The 19,420-nt window shown below is 41.5% G+C and overlaps 1 protein-coding gene across 1 annotated transcript in view; it reads right to left on the minus strand.

The window, feature by feature from the left end:
- LOC132576748 (protein dispatched homolog 1-like) overlaps positions 1-13,144 on the minus strand; it is a 143,554-nt gene extending 130,410 nt beyond the window's left edge. The window contains exon 1 of the mRNA XM_060246086.1: positions 13,037-13,144. Within this exon, the coding sequence (XP_060102069.1) occupies positions 13,037-13,123 (87 nt within the window). The 5' untranslated portion in view covers positions 13,124-13,144. The remainder of the gene's footprint in view (positions 1-13,036) is intronic.
- Positions 13,145-19,420: the final 6,276 nt, after the last annotated feature.

The following is a 19,420-nucleotide window of genomic DNA, read 5'->3' on the forward strand; positions in this document are numbered from 1 at the left end:
TTGTGCTTTGTTTTGAGGTAGGAACTGGTTGATGGAGGTGTCTGACAACCCCCAGATGTTCCAGTTCTTGAGAGGGAGAAAGGGATCTCTTTTGTAGGTTGACTATGAATCCATGATCTTGAAGGAGCTATATAGTCAACGCTATATCTAGTTGGGCATTGTTTCTGGTGCTGGATTTGATCAGGTCATCTAGATATGGATGGATATGAATACCTTGCTGTCTCAACCTGACAAATGGAGCAATTAGTATCTTGGAAAATATCCTTGGGGTCATAGAGATGCCAAATGGAAGCACTCTGAATTGGAAGTAGAGTTCCCTGAAGCAGAGGTAGAGGCATTTCCTGTGAACTGGGAGAATAGTAACATAGATTCACCTCTGTGAGGTCGATGGAGATGAGAAACTCTCCTGGATGCAGGGATTCCATTATGGAGTGTAGTGATTCCATCCGAAAGTGCCTCGTCTTGACATATTTATTTTTGAATTTTAGGTCCAGGATGGCCCTCCAATCTCCATTTCTCTTTGACACTGTAAAGAATATGGAGTAAACTCCTGACCCCTTGTGTGGAAATAGGACTGTCTAGATGGCATTCATGGGGGGGGGGGGAGAGAGTTGAATTGCCTGACTAATCCTCTTGTCATTTTCTGGTCTTTTGGAAACTGGTGACTGTATGAAGCATTCTGGTGGAGGCTGTAAAATTTTATCACATAAACCCTTGGTGAGTGCTTCGATGGACCAGAGATCTGCTTGCAATTGGACCCAGGTTTCCTGGAACAGAAGAACACATCCTTCAATCAGGATGCTTTTGGCATTGTATACTGAGCTGTTTTCTTGTCCAGATTTGGCTTTTCAGATCAAGGAGCAAGTTGTCTAGAGAATCTGGACAGACCCTCCTGTAGAAGGGTCTTGCCTGTCTCTAGGAGGCCTTCTTTGGTCTTGCCTAAATTTTGATTAAATGTGTTGAGTGTGAAAAAGGCCCCACTATACTGCCTTCTATCCAAACACCTCAATGTCTTAGGCAAAACTTTCTTCTTATCCCTTGTTTCCACAAGGACCTTGTCCAAACAATCTTCAAATAGCCTGTCTCCCTGAAAAGGATATGCTTTGATGATGGCTTTGAAATGAAAATCCACTGGCCATGCCTGGAGCCAGAGGATCCTTCTTGCTGCAGTAACTGATGACATCGCTCTAGAAAAAAATTAATAAGAGTCTAATATGGCATCTGTGATGAGGGAGACTGTTTTGAGAATGCTGAAAGAAGCCTTTTTATGATGTTTGTTGGACTCTGGCAGTAACTGCGATATTTTCCTGGCTCAAATAATCACAGCTCTTGATATGACGGATGCTGCTGTAGAAGCTTTGATTGCCACTGCCATGGCTTCATGTGCCTTCTATAAGGCAAAATCCACATTCTTGTCAAGGCTGTGCTGAACAGTGCCCTGTCCGTCTTCAGATAAGAGCAAGGCTTTTTTTGTAGAAAAAGTCCAGTAGGAACTCATTTGCATATTGGGCCATACCCCCTGATGCCAAGCCAGCTGAAACTACATTCCTGTGTGTTCCTGCTCAAAAAAAACCCTAGTTACAATGGTTAACAAAAATGACATCATTTGAACATTCTGAACTCATTCTTCTAGGAAACCAATAAGACGGCCATCTTGTAATATCAGAAACTACTGCTCTCTTGTAATACCAGCATTCCGCCAGCATTAAGTATGCTGGATTTTTCTGGAAAATACTGATCTGACAGAACAAATTAACATATTCAACAGATACAAAAATATTCCAGGGAGCCATATGATAGTTCAAGAGGGTTTTTTTTAAAAGCAAAAATGAATAATTGAAGAAAGCCTTTTAGTGTTCAGCACAAACACTTCATCCAGGCCAGCTTTTCGCATAATGTATTCTACATATAAATTAAATAAGCAGGGTGATTATGCATCCTTGTCATACTCCTTTTCCTATTCTACACCAATCAGTTGTTCCATATCCAGTTCTAACTGTCACTTCTTGACCCTTATAAAGGTTTCTCAGGAGACATGTCGAGAAGTTTTGTGAGAGAACTTGTTTAAAATTTCCCAGACAGTTCAATGGACCACTGGATCGCAAAAGAAATTGAGAGATCTTTAGTATTGAAAATACATATTTTTTTTATTTCTAAAGGGATACGGACATTGGGATGAAAATAATAATGCTTTAGACTACATCCTTACTCTATAGCTAACAAGCTTGGTACTCCATCAGCTCCCCACAGATCCGAAGCTGCCAACCACTCTTTTAACCGTCGTTTCCAACCCTCCCCTTAACATTCCATCAGCTCTCATCTCATTGGCAGTGAACCAGATATCCCTTCCTGAGTCAGCTAAACAATACGAACTGGTAAACATATTTAACCCTATAATGACTGAACTTAGACAATGATTAGACATGCAATATAAATACTCAGAATTCCAATACATGTGAGGTGCTCTGGTACTCCCATCTGTGGTGCCAGGGGTAAGTTTTAACATGACTTACGTTTCACAGGATCCCTTCCCTTCTGCTGTAAGCCACAGGGTGGAGCCACCAGCTGCAGGGTATCAATCCCTGAGGGCCAATTAGAAGCTGGTGGGTTAGAAAAGGAGAGTTTTTCTCTTAGTCTGTGCCTTCTGACGACTTGCTGAGGCAAGCAGTGGCAGTGGCCTGAGGGTAGGCCAGAATACTTTGGAACCAAGGTGGACATGGCCAGACCATCCCAGGAGGGAGTGCCTGAGGGACTCTGGAATGTTTTAGCTTCCTACTATCAACTTAAGGGTTGAGGTACTAGTTAGCTTTAAGTTTCGTTATTTTTATTACATTGTGTTGGGGGATTACCTGCACTGTTAAAATAAACTTTGTTTAAACCTTTTTTTGTGTCAGTGGCTTGCAAGGTACCAGTGCCTATTAGCCCTACTTAAGAGAAGGTGATTGCCTTAAACATCTTTTGGTTAGTTGGAGACTGTCCATCCCTTAGGGAACTTCAGGGTGGATTGGGCGCTGTAAAACAAACCAGTCTGATGGCAGCAACCTGGGGGAAGGTGGAAGAGCTTGGCCTCCCCTGTTATTAGATATATGTACCCCGGCAGTAAGTCCTTAGGCTGGCCTCCTCACAAGGAGCGGGGAGGAGGCTGGAGGGACCCCTGGGCACCACACCATCTCTTTAAGAACTTGCCACAGTTTATTGTGATCCACACAATCAAAGGCTTTAGCATTGTCAATGAAGCAGAAGTAGATGTTTTTCTGATACTCCCGTGCTTTCTCCATAATCCAGAAAATATTGGCAATTTGATCTCTAGTTCCTCTACCTCTTTGAAACCCAGCTTGTACTTCTGATAGTTCTCTACCCACATACTGCTGAAGCCTAGTTTGTAAAATCTTGAGCATGTGAAATGAATGCAATTGTGCAACAGTTTGAACATTCTTTTGCATTGCCCTTCTTTGGGATTGGAATACAAACTGACCTTTTCCAATCCTGTGGCCACTGTTTTGTTTTCCAGTTTGCTGGCATATCGAGTGCAGCACTTTAACAGCATCATATTTTAGGACATTGAATAGCTCAGCTGGGATGTCATTCCGCTTTGTTGTTAGTAATGTTTTCTAAGGCCCATTAGACTTCGCACTCCAGGATGTCTGACTCAAGTTCAGCAATTACACCATCATGATTGTCAAGGACATTGAGATCCTTCTTGTATAGTTCTCTTGTGTATTCTTGCCACTGTGACGGAATTGGAAGGGTTAATAGAAAAGCTAAGGATTCAGGGAGTCTGAGTCATGTGATCTGAGGGTGGGGGCCGGAGTGCTTGGAACTCTTAGGATGAGTGAGTGACAGATAATGGCTGGAGAGTCAACTGTCAGCAACCATCAGATGGGCAGTATATGGTCAGCAGGAGAGCTGAAGAGACAGCTGATACAGAGAGCTGTGAAGAGACTTCTGGTGAAGTGAAGCTCGCTGTTAGCTCTGTGGAGACAGCCAGGTGGCTGAGAGTGACAATCGAGTGTCACAGTGAAAGACCTGAGTGGTCACAGAAATATTTACACTACTCTTAAGAACTAACAAGGTTGTTGAGGGAGGGATGTGGGTCTGAGGGAGTCAGGAGGGCTGGGAGCAGACACACTAGTCAACTCAAGAGACCAGACACATAAAGCCCAAGAGGCTAATCTAATTAAAGTTTGAAGAATATAAGAACTGTGGACCCTGAGATACCTCAGTGAAACTCTATATTGTAAAGCCTGAACTGTTTAGCAACTGTTATTTATCCAAGATACAAAATAGCCTATGTAAATACATCCCTCCCCCCCCCCCCCCCGCCGCCAGCTGAAGACTGTGTGTAAATAAAAATCTGTGGTTAACTGTTAAGTTCTCTGGTGCCTGAGTATTTGGGAATCAGCAGTAAATCAGCAGTGGTCCACTACATACATAGTTATCCGTCTATCTGAAAATAAAAGAGAACCCTGAAGAGACTAGAAATCCTTATTATACCCACCCCCTTTACTCAGTAGTCATGAGGCAAAACCAGAAGAAAGAAACAAAGTCGTCCGGAGGGGCTGGGGTCACCATAAGTCGCCTTAAGGGGTGCAGGGCAGTCACAGCCACCTCTTCCTAATCTCTTCTGCTTCTGTTAGGTCCCTACTGTCCTTTATCATTGCCAGCTTTTCGTGAAACATTCCCTTGGGTTCTCCAGTTTTCTTGAATAGATCTCTAGTCCTTCCTATTCTATTGTTTTCCTCTATTACTTGGCAATGCTCATTTAGGAAGGCCTCTTTATCTCTCCTTGCTGTTCTCTGGAAATCTGCATTCAGTTGGGTAAATCTTTCCTTTTATTTATTTATTTATTTATTTATTTTACGATTTATATCCCGCCCTTCCCACTAGGTGGCTCAGGGCGGCTTACAACATATAAAACTAACATAAAATATAAAATTAAACATTAAAATTGACATTTCATAATGTATAATTAAAAATCTAAACATTTGTAATATACATGAACATTAAATCATACAGCGGTCCTAAAGCTACACTCATCAGTTTCAAGTTCAGTGTTCCATGTTCAGTATTCGGTGTTCAATGCTCAGTGCCGATTAGTTGTGGGCCAGCCGGAAGAGGGATGTCTTACAGGCCCTGCGGAATTGGGTAAGGTCCCGCAGGGCCCTTACCTCTTCCGGCAGCTGGTTCCACCAAGATGGAGCCATTATGGAGAAGGCCCTATCCCTTGTAACTTTCAAACGGGCTTCCTTTGGCCTGGGAACAACCAGGAGGTTTTGGGTTCCTGATCTTAGTGCTCGCTGGGGAACGTGTGGGAAGAGACGGTCCCTCAAGTAGGCAGGTCCAAGGCCATATAGGGCTTTAAAGGTAATAACCAGCACCTTGTACCGGACTCGGTAACATATTGGCAGCCAGTGCAGAGCCCGAAGTCCCGGCTGAATGTGCTCCCACCTTGGGAGCCCTAATAACAACCGGGCGGCGGCGTTCTTCACCAGCTGCAATTTCCGGGTTCGGCACAGGGGCAGCCCCATGTAGAGGGCATTGCAGCAGTCCAACCTCGGGGTGACCGTAGCATGGATCACCGTTGCTAGATCGTCGCACTCCAGGAAGGGAGCCAACTGCCTTGCCCGCCTAATATAGAAAAATGCGGACTTGGCAGTGGCTGCTATCTGGGCCTCCATTGTTAAGGAAGGCTCCAGAAGTACCCCCAGGCTCCTGACTCTATGCGTCGCAATCAGCGGCACACCGTCAAAAACCGGAAGGGGTATTTCCCTTCCCAGACCCCGACGACCCAAGCAAAGGACCTCTGTCTTCGCCGGATTTAGCCTCAGCCCGCTCTGCTTGAGCCACCCAGCCACAGCCTGTAGTGCCCGGTCCAGATTTCGTGAGGCGGGTTTCGCCTTTGCTTTTTGTTTTCCTTCCTTCCTCAGCTATTTGTAAAGCCTCATCAGACAGCCACTTCGCTTTCTTGTATTTCAAGACTGAAGGTAAAAGAAGAAGGGGATGGCGAAGGATGAGATGGTTAGACAGTGTTACCGATTCAGTGAACATGAATTTGTGTGAACTTAGGAGGGTGTGGAAGTTAGAAGGGCCTGGGGTAATGTGGTTCATGGAGTCGCAGAGTCAGACTTGACTGTGTGACTGAACAACAAACACTGCTTCCAACAACGAATGCTAGGATCAAAGAGCTTCCTTAGGATCAACCAAGATTTTAGATATACCCAATGGGATTGTTGATTCATCAGAGTGGTACAGTGGTTAGAATGTGGGATTGAGAGAGGAAAGACCTGCGTTCAAATATATGCTTACGATGGCACTAGCAGGATAAGCTTGAGCCAGTCATACTCCCTCAGGCTGACTTAATTCACATGACTGTTGGAAGGATAAAATTGAGGACAGGGAACCATGAATGCCATCTTGAACTATCTGGAAGGCCAGAATAAAAATGCATTAGGCCCATGCCAAAGTGCTAGTACTCACCTAGATGTCTGTTTTTAGGGTTGAAGTAGATCAACCAGAGATGTCACAGAAAAAACGCACACCAAACAAAATCCTGCAATCAATTTCTGAGTCATACAGAGGTTTGCCAGGTTTAGTTACTGCAATCAATTTCTGCCTTCCATAACATTTTAGGAATGGCACATTATTCTAAGCAGCTGGTGAAGATACAAAGCAGTGCACTTTTGGCATATGATCTAAGACAACGAAGACATCCATTATGGGTTTTATTTTGTTCTCGTACATTTCCATCCAAAATGTCTTTTAGAGCTATGTCTAATACTGTTTGTGAAGGAAGACTTATAATTTTAAAATTTGTTTACAGAGATTTAGAATTTTTACCAAACTATTTGAAATTAATTAAAACAAAAACATGATTTCTAGATTAGTGTTTAAGTGTAGCATTAAAAATAGCACCCTATATATGCTTAAAAGTTTGTTTCCAATAGTTTATCACCACTTTTCATCCAACCTCATTCTTCCTCTACTAATCGTCCTTTGAATTTCAGCTTTCTGTAAAAATGGTTCCAGTTAAAAAATCTGAGATGACAACATCTGTTTGCACTAGCAAATAGGAATTTCTGCCAACTGGTGCAGGAGAGAGAAGAGTTATTTTTGCTGATTTCCAAACACCATCATTGCAGGAATCCACACTGCACCTAGTGCTATTCCTTGGGTACAATGAGTGCAAGAGGGTAAGAGATTTCCATTTCATGGGCAGAGGTTTATTCACAATACTTTAGAAACAGCCCTTGGAATTCTATGCATTTATTAAAAAATGCTTCTATAGTATTGTGTGTCATGAGGGTATTTTTTTTTTCCTATTACAAAGTTCTGAAGAATTTGAACTCTGCACCTCTTCTTCTGTGCATCTGCATCTCGACTGATGCTCTTAAGAACATAACAGTCCATTCTAAACAATACCATCATCACAGCATGTCTAAAAATGGGCACAGAGAGTTTCTGGCTTAGTTTTTACAAATATCAGATAAGGTAGTAAGACGCCTGGAATTAGGGTTGCCAAGTCCAATTCAAGAAATATCTGGGGACTTTGGGGGTGAAGCCAGGAAACATTGGGGGTGGAGCCATAAGCAAAGTTGTGACAAGCACAACTGAACTCCAAAGGGAGTTCTGGCCATCACATTTAAAGGAACCCACACACCTTTTAAATGCCTTCCCTACATTAGAAATAATGAAGAATAGGGGCACCTTCTTTTGGGGCTCATAGAATTGGACCCCCTGGTCCAGCCTTTTTGAAACCTGGAGCGCATTTTGAGGAGAATCATTAAATGCTATGCTGAAAATTTGGTGCCTCTACCTCAAAAAACAGCCCCTTCAGAGCCCCGGATATGCCCAGATCAATTCTCCATTATTCCCTATGGGAATCGATCTCCATAGGGAATAATGAAGTGAAGCAGACATCCCCCCCTTTCTGATGACTCTGAAGCGGGGGAGGGCCTGCTCCCACCTGGGGATTGGCATCTCTACTCACGAGTTGCTGAACTTCCAACTTCTTCAAAGTAACACAGAGCAACTGACCTCTGAAAAGACTGTGCGACCGACGAAGGGTCTGGGCTGCAAATGACCTCTGCAAAAATTGTGCAACCAATGGAGGATCTGGGCTGCTTTCACAGCCATATTATTCTGCCTGCTCCCCCACCCCCCTTCAGCCTTAAAGATGCACACGCACCATCCCAAGAGGAAGCCTTTCCGAGTGGAGTCTGAAAGTAGAGTCTGAAGCCTCCGGAGCTGGAAAGGCACATGGGGGCTGTGGGGGCAGGGCTTCCCCCCGCCGGCCGGCTGACTGGGAGTGGGAAGGAGCCTGGGAAAGCGGGAGAACCTCCACTGGGACCTGGGGGTTGGCAAGCCTACCTGGAATATACAACTTTAAAATACAGACCTCAGCTCTCCTCCATATAAAAATATTTCCTGTAGATAGAAAACTAGTATGTCAGAAAGGAGGGTTCTAACTTAGTTTTCCATACCAGGGATCTTTTTACACTTTTGTGGGCAAGTTTACCATCCCATGAATCCTCAAGTGCAGGCAGGAGTTTCAGTACAAGGCATACCATGTTATCTTAATGCTTGTAAGATGTAGGCTTCAGTTGCCACCATGATAGGGAATTCAATTTTCTTCTTTCTGGAGTTCCCAAGAGCCCAAATAACTTCTGAAGGTAATCTTTGTTTAAGCTAGCATTTAAAGGCTACAAGATAAGTAACAGGTTTAAATTGTGTATTTTTAAAAGGAAGACTTCATAGCTACTGTTTAGATTTTAGCATGCAGTTTTATAAGGCTGAAACCCACCAAGACCTAAATAGCTAGTGGAGGTTATAAATCAAATAGAAGGGGGACCTGAAAGAAAACAGGACTCATACAAAGCTTGCCAAATCACCATAATCAGAGGTCTCTAGGAATCTAGTAACAGCATTGTTAGATTAATGAACTCCATGTACCGGAGGCCTCACATTCCCAGTAGAAAAGAATAAGAGACCAGTAGCACCTTAAAAACTAACAAAATTTGTGGTAGGGTATGAGTTTTCATGAGTCACTACTCACTTCTGTTAGTCTTTAATATGCTACTAGACGGTTACTCCTTTCTACTGCTACAGACAAACATGGCTACCCATCTTGATCTAATATACCTTGTAATGATTTGAACTTATATACGTATGTGTGTCCCTTTAATTGTTGGTAAGTTGCAGTAGAGAAAGGAAGGTGAAAGAGGGGGAATGAGTGAATGAGGTGATTGGTTGGTGGGGTGCCAAATCTAATTCAGAAAATATCTGGGGACTTTGGGGGTGGAAATAGGAGACTTTCACATTCCCTAATTAAGTAAATACTGCAGAGCAGTTCCCCTGAATACAGTCTTCATGCCCTCATCCCAAGCAGCTGCACATCCATGTACACACTCTCTCTCACACACACACACAGCCAAAATAAACAGTTTATAATCCCACACTTGTGTGGTCTCACTGGGGCAATTTACTCACAAGCTGCTGAAGTTCCAAGTTCTTCAGACTAACACAGGGAAACCAAAAGTTCTAGCTTACCTTTTACTATGAAAACGACTTATTAAAAGATTATAAAACAAACGGAGGGTCTGGAAGCTTCACAGCTAACTGAGAGCAGCCATGTTGTTCTGACAGCTCACTCCGCCCCCATTCAGCCTGGCCCTTACACATTTAAAGGCACAGACACACCATCCAAAAAGCAAGCCTTTCCAAACTTCTACCATTCTGAAGTAGAAAGGCACATGGTGGTTGCGGGGGTGGGTCAGCAGTCTACAGAGTCTGAGAAGCAGTCTTCTGATTAGAATCCTATCAGCCAACTGACTGGGGGTGGGAAGGAGTCTACAAAACTGGAGGATTCCCGCTTGGACCTGGGGATTGGCAAGCCTATTGGTTGTTGACAGAGAGAGTGTGGGCAGACCTAAGAAGTATGGGGGGGGGAGGGGGGAGAGAGATCAGCAATGAACTCTCAGCAGAGTGGCAGCAATTAACTGTCAGTTCTGGTCAGTCAGCAGTCTACAGAGTCAGAGAAGCAGTCTTCTGATTAGAATCCCATATAGTGCTGTGAAAAGCATTAAGATTCTATAGAAAAAAAGTAGAAATACTTAAAGGGTATATTAGGACTAGAGAGAGAGAGAGCCAAAACCTAATATTGTCAGAGTATTATAGGAGTGTGAGAGACAGAAGTGGTCAGAAAATAATAAGAGAAAGGAAGATTTGAGAGGGGAGGGATATGTGCAGTGAAAGAGTGGCACCTCAGTCAGAAGTTATCATTATTCATTGAAGAATTAAGCTGTAAACATCTTGATACCAATACACTTATTGCACAAATAAAGATTTATTTTGTTTTATATTATTATGGAGTCCTGTGATTTTAAAATATAAGAGTCTCATCCTCAGGACCACATAGTCCAACAAAGAAGCCTTACAGCGTGGCACTTAATTCAGTTGAGAACATTAAATAAAGTGTTTGGAATTAAGTTCCTGGTGGCAGCATTACACATAAATTAAGAGGGAAGTCATGACATACCTAATTACAAATTATTTCTTCTGAACCAAAAGGCAATCTTAAAAATATAAATGTTATATAAAATGACTATGTTTAGTTCAATTGGTTGATCATTCCACCCCCCCTCCAAAAAACGTTACAACAAATTATTAAAGGTCTTAACAAAATTTATAAAGTTACTATTATGCAAAAGAGTGCAACTAGAGCAGTCCCCAATTGTTCTCCTAGACGAAAAATCCATTAATCCATTCAAAGCATGAATAGTATAGTTTTTCTACAATATCAAGTGAGCATAGTCCAGATGCTCTTTATGTTATGAATATTCTTTTTTAATATAATTCGTATTGTACTTCTGTTTCTGAAAAAAAACCTAGTATTAATGTCATATCTCATTACATTCCCTATACAGATGAAAGACAGTAGAAAACAAATGGGAGAATGAATATCCATGTATGTCAGAGCAGTTCATCAAGGTCAATGTTCTTACTCTTCAGATATTTTAAGGTGGCTTCTACCCAACCAAAAATGCCAGCAAAGTCTTACATTTCTAAAACCCAGCAAACCAACATTAACATAGCTTCAATTTGGTGCCACTTGAGAATGCATGTGGTTTCTACCTTGAAATTAAAAATCCACAATCAAAACCATGAAACCAAACGATAAAAACAGTAAAGGATGAATATTGCCTGAGATACATTGGTTTGAAAAATACTGTTCTTTATATATTTTGCTGTAGTCACTTCGAGAATGCAAAAACTAAGGGTCATAAATAATAGACATTGTAAAAATACTGCTTTAAGTTAGAAAAAAAAATTTGGTGGGGGGAAGCTTTCAATCTATAAAACCAGTGCAGGCAAAACAATGTTCAGGTGCGAACATATGCCAAAGGGAAAACCTATATTTTAAGAGCTGTTTGGGACAAAGAAGCACACATGATGTGAAGGCTTGTCTGCAGTCAATGTAACACATTAGAAAGCAAGCAGGAACAAGTTTTGCAGATACAGCAGCCTCTCACAGAAGACTGGTTCCACAAACCACACAGCCATATTCTTATGAATATTTACTAGGAAGAAAGAATTACTTCCAAGTACAGACTTTTAGGACCAGACAGTAAGTTGCTAAACATCTACATTAACCTTTCAATGGAATAAGACTCTGTGGCACAAAACTAGTACACACACTGTTCTACAGACATCGTCTGAGTAACTACAGCAGAATTTGAGAACTCCATTGTTTAAAATAATGATAAGACTCTGAGCATATATTTATTTTTATATAATGACAGTACTGCTGATCTGACAAAATCTTGTCTTTGCAATTTAACTATACCTCATTTACAATTCTTGGAAGTCTCAAGCAAAACTCTCTCAATATTTTACAATGCTGATCTGCACACATAGTAATTCCTCATTTCTTTACTCAAGCTCTGCTGCTTTTCTTTCCTACTCAAAAGGAAATAGTGCATTATGATAACTTGATACTCACTCATTACTATCATTAAAGAAAAGACAAGAAATGCACTGTTATTTCTATCTAAATCTATCAGCAAATAGATGCATTTTCCCAAGCAAATAGTGTCTAGTGTAACTCTAATACAATGGCTGTTGACCCACAAAATCTGAACACAGATATCAATATAAAATAGATGTTACATTGTAAGAGCTCCTCCGGATAGAATACAAGAAGACTTTGCAAAGCACCATGTACACTGACAGCACAATATTATTAATAATAACAGTAGTTAAAGGACTTCACAGTCATCACAGTGATGCTTCCCACAATGTTTACAGTACATTTGCATTGGTCCCATATTGTTAATGGGGAAGGGGAGCCTGAAAACAGCTGTTGCTTACTTAGGGTCACTGAAGGAATATTTGAACTAAGAATTCCCAGCTTACTATTTTATCACTGCATTATACCATAACAGGCTATCCCCCTTCTCCCCCACAGATATGAGCACTCAGTACCCTTTTACAACAAAACACAAAGACATCAAGTCTTAGTACCATCAGAAAAAGTAAAAGAAGGCGAACAAAGCAAAAGTCCAGTGGCACCTTAAAGACACATATTTATCCCATCACACACTTTCACGAGTCAGTGCTTACTTCATTAATTCTAGGAAGTGGTCAGCCATTTTAACATGGGAGAAAACAGAAAGAAGTATCAGACAGTTATGGTACAAAATCAGGCCAGTTTTAAATGAAAAACGGTGCAATAGAGGACCACTCCCAACTGTTGACAGAAATGCAAAGTAGGATTATCATACGAAAGTCTAGTGCAGGATAAAACATAATAAACAAACCTAATTTAATAGTGCAGACATACAGCTGAACTAATTAGCATCTATAAGGGGTAAGACGTGCTCAACTATTAGCACCTATAGCGCCAGGTCCTTGTTGAGACCTGCATGGAGATGAATGCTAATTCAGCATTTTCCATTGTATTTTCCTTTTAAATTCTTTTGCAGCAAAACAGTGACTTTTAAATCAGTAACAGAACACTATGGAAGATTAAAACATTCACCTGCTGGTTTCTGAATACTGCTATTTTTAATGCCACTGGTGTCCATTTATTATTTTGCATAGCTACTGACATGCTTGTCCTCCTCATTCCCTTCTCACAACAAGTATCTCAACTGAACAACTCTAATTCCCCATAGAACAAAAGTTAGAGTCAATGCAGGTGTGTTGATTAAAGTGGTAAGGCTCCCCACCTGGGTCTTACTAGCTCTGCTTAACTCACGTGTCTGCATTCACATGTCACAATAACATTTTTTTCTTAATCATGATTAAATATAACATCTGAATTCAAACAAAGAGAGCAGCAAGTAATGTGTTGCATCCAGAAGCAAGAGAGCACATATGCACATGTACAACTATATGGAAGGACCATGGTAGATATATAATTAAACTGGAGAGGCTTTGGTAGGTACATAGAACAAGAGCTGAGGTAGAAAGTATAGTAGATGTAGGAGATAAGAATGGATACATATAGGAAGATAGCGATTCATTACTTTGATCAACATAGTCTATAAGCAACAGAACAATTAAAAAGAGAAACTCTGTTCATTATTCAAAGAGTCAGCTACATCTGTGTTTTTATACACATTCTCATCACAAAAAGGAATTCACTAGTATAATGATACCATTTAAACCAGGGGTGTCAGACATGTGGCTCAGGGACCGAATCAGGCTCCCAAGCAACTGGCTGCCCCTCTCTTCCTTCTCCCTCTCTCTTGCTTCCTTCTGCATAACAGCTTACAAACTGGAGAGCCAGTTTGGTGTAGTGGTTAAGTGCGTGGACTCTTATCTGGGAGAACCGGGTTTGATTCCCCACTCCTCCACTTGCACCTGCTGGAATGGCCTTGGGTTAGCCATAGCTCTTGCAGAGGTTGTCCTTGAAAGGGCAGCTGCTGTGAGAAGGTAAAGGAGATTGTGAGCCGCTTTGAGACTCTGTGGAGGGCGGAATATAAATCCAATGTCGTCTTCTTGTCTTCTTCAACTGCACAGGAGCTACAGAGCAAAACCTCTATTTTCTCCATTGGCTGAGGCTCTTCCCTGGGGGAGGCAGGGCTTGCTTTGCCAGGCTCTCTCAATCGCACAGCAGAGCTACTGAGCCAAGCCTATTGGCTGAGGCGCCACCCCTCCTGATCCCCTGGGGAAGGAAGAAAGAGCCAGAGCTTCCTTTGCCCAGTTCGCTGGATCCCATGGGAGAAATGCAAAGAAAACACCTTAAGACTAATGAGTGCTAATGTTTTAAGCATGTTTTATTTTAATTTTTATTTAGAGGTTAATTGTGTTTGTCTGTGTCCTTTATAAAGTTTACATCTCTGCTACCTAATATTAAATAGGTATACATATGGCCCAGCCCAACAAAGTCTCATTTATGTCAGATCCAGCCCTCATGACAAATGAGTTAGACATCCCGGATTTAAACAGCCAATGTCAAGACAGTGTGCAATTGCAATTAAAAAGGCCAACACCATGCTGGGAATTGAAAACAAATCAGCCAGTATCATAATGCCCCTGTATAAATCGATGGTGCGGTCTCATTTGGAGTACTGTGTGCAATTCTGGTCATCGCACCTCAAAAAGGATATTATAGCATTGGAAAAAGTGCAGAAAAGGGCAACTAGAATAATTAAAGGTTTGGAACACTTTCCCTATGAAGAAAGGTTAAAACGCTTGGGGCTCTTTAGCTTGAAGAAACATCAACTGCGGGGTGACATGATAGAGGTTTACAAGATTATTCATGGGATGGAGAAAGTAGAGAAAGAAGTCCTTTTCTCCCTTTCTCACAATACAAGAACTCATGGGCATTTGATGAAATTGCTGAGCAGTCTGGTTAGAACGGATAAAAGGAAGTACTTCTTCACGCAAAGGGTGATTAACATGTGGAATTCACTGCCACAGGAAGTGGTGGCAGCTACAAGCATAGCCAGCTTCAAGAGGGGATTGGATAAAAATATGGAGCAAAGGTCCATCAGTGGCTATTAGCCACTCTGTGTGTGTGTGTGTATATATATTGGCCACCGTGTGATACAGTGTTGGACTGGATGGGCCATTGGCCTGATCCAACATGGCTTCTCTTATCTTCTTATGTTCAGAAAAGTATATTATTACCTTTTTTTGCAATATTACAATTCTTGTCTTGATTGAAATACGCAGGACTTCAGTCATAAAATGGTTCCACTAAATCATTTAAGGAGAAGAGGAGAGGAGAGAGAAGAATGGATTTATACACCACCCTTCAAGTGGAGTCTCAGAGCATCTTACAACCTCCTTTCCCTTCCTATCCCCACAACAGACACCCTTGTGAGATAGGTGGGGCTGAAAGAGCTTTCAGAGAACTGCTCTTGAGATAACAGCTCTGCAAGAACAGTGGCTGACCCAACATCACACCAGCAGGAGCATGCGGGGGAGTGGGAAATCAAACCTGGTTCTCCCAGATTAGAGGCTGCACACTTAACCCCTACACCAAACTGGCTCTGCAGATGGTTTCTCAATACCTAAAATACAGACGATAATATATTCATCAGCACTTTTAATACTCAAAAAAGCTATTTTAGAACAAAGGTACACTTTAAAAAGGACTAAAACAGAAGCCTGCCTTGCCCTGGATAGCCTAGCCTAGCCTTACCTTGTCAGATCTCAAGAGCTAAGTAGTATCTGCCCTGGTTAAGAACATAAGAAAAGACATTTTTGGATGAGGCCAGTGGTCCATCCCATCCAGCACTCTGTGTCACACAGCGGCCAAAAACCAGGTGCCATCAGGAGGTCCATCAGTACAGCCAGAACACCAGAAGCCCTCCAACTGTTGCTCACAAGCACCTGGAATAGAGTATCACTGCCCCAGACAGAGTGCTCAATTTATACCTTGACCTCAACTCCATACATTTATCCAGTCCCTTCTTGAAGCTGTTGATGGTTGTATATGCCACCACTTCCTGCATCTGTGAATTCCACATGTTAATTAATTATTCTTTGGGTGAAGAAGCACTTTTATCTATTCTGAGTCTACTGTTCATTAGTTTCATTGAGTGCTCATGAGTTCTTGTATTGTGAGAAAGGGAGAAAAGTACTTTTTTTTTCTACCTTCTCTATCTTATGCATAATTTTGTAAATCTCTATCATCTCAATCATCATTTCTACAATATAAAGATCTCTAACCTCTTTAAACTTCATCATAGGGAAGGTGCTCCATTCTCTTAATCATTTTAGTTGCCCCTTTTTGCACCTTTTCCAGAGTTATAACAACTTTTTTTGAGGTGCTCAGAACTGTACACAGTATTTCAAATAAGGCCACCCCATGGATTTATACAGGGGCATTATGATACTAGCTGATTTGTTTTCAAACTCATTCCTAATAATCCCCAGCATAGCATTTGCCTTTTCTATTGCTATCACACACTGACTTGACATCTTCAGTGAGTTATCTCCCACGACTCCAAGATCTCTCTCCTGATCAGTTACTACCAGTTTGGGCCCCATCGACGTGTATTTATAGTTAGGATTTTTGGCTCCAATGTGCATTACTTTGCATTTGACCATGTTGAACCTCATTTGCCACATTGATACCCACTCACCCAGCCTCAACAGATCCCTCTGAAGTGCCTCACAGTCCTCCCTGATTCTCACCACCCTGAACAACTTAAGTGTCATCCGCAAACTTAGCCACTTCACTGCTTACTTCCATCTCCAAATCATTATTGAACAAGTTAAAAAGCACCGGACCTAGTACTGAGCCCTGCGATATCCCACTGCTTACCCCTATCCACTGTGAAAACTGCCCATTTATACTCATTCTGTTTCCTGTTAATTAGCCAGTTTTTAATCCACAAGAGGACTTGTCCTCTGATCTCATGATTGCTGAGTTTATTTAGGAGCCTTTGATGCGGAACTATCAAAAGCTTTCTGGAAGTCTAGGTAAACCACATCTACTGGATCACCCTTGTCCATATGTTTGCTCACCTCCTCAAAGGTTAGTCTTTGAATAGGAGACCACCAAAGAATACCAGGTTTACTATTAGGGGTGTACATTCAGATCTACCCAAGCCAAATATATACCCAAAAAACGCCATTATATTTTGGCTTCCCAAATGCATCCAGGGTTTCTGGGGTGGGGGGGGAAGAACCATCCTGAGAAAATCTCAGATATATTTGGGGATTGCTGGTAGATCTGAAAACAGCCAAGAGGCAGAAGCAGATTGCTTTTGCCTCTCAGCTGTTTGTCAGGCTTCTACTGCAATCTCTTTAAAGTTTAAAGGGACTGCAAAAGACAGCCCAAGGATCAGCTGTTCCAGGCGGGAGCAGACTGTTCCCACCAACTTGGTTTGCAGCTAGCTTCTCAAGCAGCCCAGTTTAAACGGGGCCGCAGAAAAAACCAGCCCTAGAAACTGCTGTGTTGCAGGGAGCAATCTGCTACTCACAACACAGTAGATTCTGGGGTCACCTTCTCCTGAAACATGATTTAAACCATGCTGCAGGAAAAGCCATCCCAACCAGGATCTGCATGCAGTAGGGAAAGATCTCCTCATAGCACACAGGTTCTCCTGGGGCTATCTTCTCCTGCAGCAGTTTAAACCATGCTGAAGGTGAAGCCATCCCAGCTAGGTCTGTTTGCAGCAGGGAGAGACCTCCCTGCAGCATGTAGATCCTGAGGCCAGCTTCTCCTGCAGCATGGTTTAAATACACAACAAAATCTTGGAATTTTGTGCTGTAGATTGCTTTGAGCAGACTAGTAAGCATACCCATGCACTTAGATGCACACTCATGCAGCAAACAGTAATTTATGGTTGTGAAATAAATGGCTTCCAATTAAGTTTTTTCATTCACACCTTCAAATCTGCCACTACCCCGAAGCACAACTGTTATTTGAGAAATACCATTCTCTATAACATTCCAGTTGAAACAGAGGCGTGTGACTTTAGTCATAGTTAATCTGTTTTACTCTCTTAGCCCTCCCAAGCTGAACTTTCTACATCCAAATAAATTCACAGTAAAACAAAAAACAACAACCTTAATTGAGAAGAATTATTTGTCAAAGTTTTTGAAAATACAGACTAATAATAACACTTCAACTGCTGTCCACACAAAAATACTACTGAAACTTTGCTGCAGATTTTCAGGGTTATTCTGAATAAATCTATTATATTAAAAGAAATTATGATAATTTAAAACAGTCCATAAACATGTTTATAGTATTAAGTAAGTCCTCAACGAAGAGTATAACTTTTAAAAAAGCAACCATGTCTATGTGGGAAGACCTGACAGGGTAGATACCAGCTATTCAATTAAAAAGCTAAACAGGGATACATTTAGAACTTGTGTAGCTTGCTTTTTCTGATATTTAACAGATATCAAAGCAATTGAGCCTGAAAGACAAATTACAAAACTTATATTGCATAGTTTTTAACAGGGAACTACAGCATGCCATCAGTACAGTGAAAAGCCTGGGTGAGAAACCAACATTAGAAGTTGATCACGATACTTGTAACACTACTAACAAAGGGGGGGGGGGGGACCCTAGCACAAAAATGACAACTTATAGCTCTCAAGCCTCTATAGCCTCTCAAGTTTGGGGTTTATGCTCTCTCATATTTATCCAAAAATATTTTTAACCTTTCAAGATGTCTACAATACTAAATATATAATGAACAAACTCTCAAGTGAATTTTACATTATAAAAGTAACTAACCTTTTAACCAGAAAGGGTTTTTCACAACCACAAAGGCACTCTCTGCCACAGTTCATGAATGCTGTTTTTCAGTTTCCTCGATGAGGCTCATCAAACCCAATATGTGAGCATCATCCAGAAATACTATTAAGATTTTTTTTAAAAAAATCTGAGTTGGCTTTTAGTATTCAAGAATAATTGTGGGATTTTAATATTGGTTTTCATTTTATATGGTTAGAGGTTTTCTGAATAAGCAAGCAATGCTAAATTGCCGCAGTTCTTCGGAATAAGATTGGCCACAAGCTCTAAACATGTGCAAAAGATCCCAGACAGAATAATGGGCAATATGAACAGGCAGTTTGGAATATTTAGAACACATTTATTTCATTTATACCCCACCTTTCTCCCTGATGGGGATCCTAAGAGGCTTGTGTCATCATCCTCTCCTCCATTTTATCGACACAACACACCGGTGAGACAGGTTAGGCTGAGAGTATGTGACTGGCCCAAGATAACCCAGCAAAGTTCCAATGGCAGAATGAGGATTTGAACCTGGCTCTCTCAGATCCTAACTGGACACTCAAATCACTACACTATGCTGATGTATTTCCATTGGTTTTACAAATAACCTTTGTATCTTACTGGAGTTAGAGAAGCAAAGGAAAGAGGATATGGCTTTCTTCGAGCTGAAATTTAATTTCAATATCGCTCTTCAATTTTACAAATGGGGCT

This window comes from Heteronotia binoei, chromosome 1 (genome assembly GCF_032191835.1).
Source record: "Heteronotia binoei isolate CCM8104 ecotype False Entrance Well chromosome 1, APGP_CSIRO_Hbin_v1, whole genome shotgun sequence".
NCBI lineage: Eukaryota > Metazoa > Chordata > Lepidosauria > Squamata > Gekkonidae > Heteronotia > Heteronotia binoei.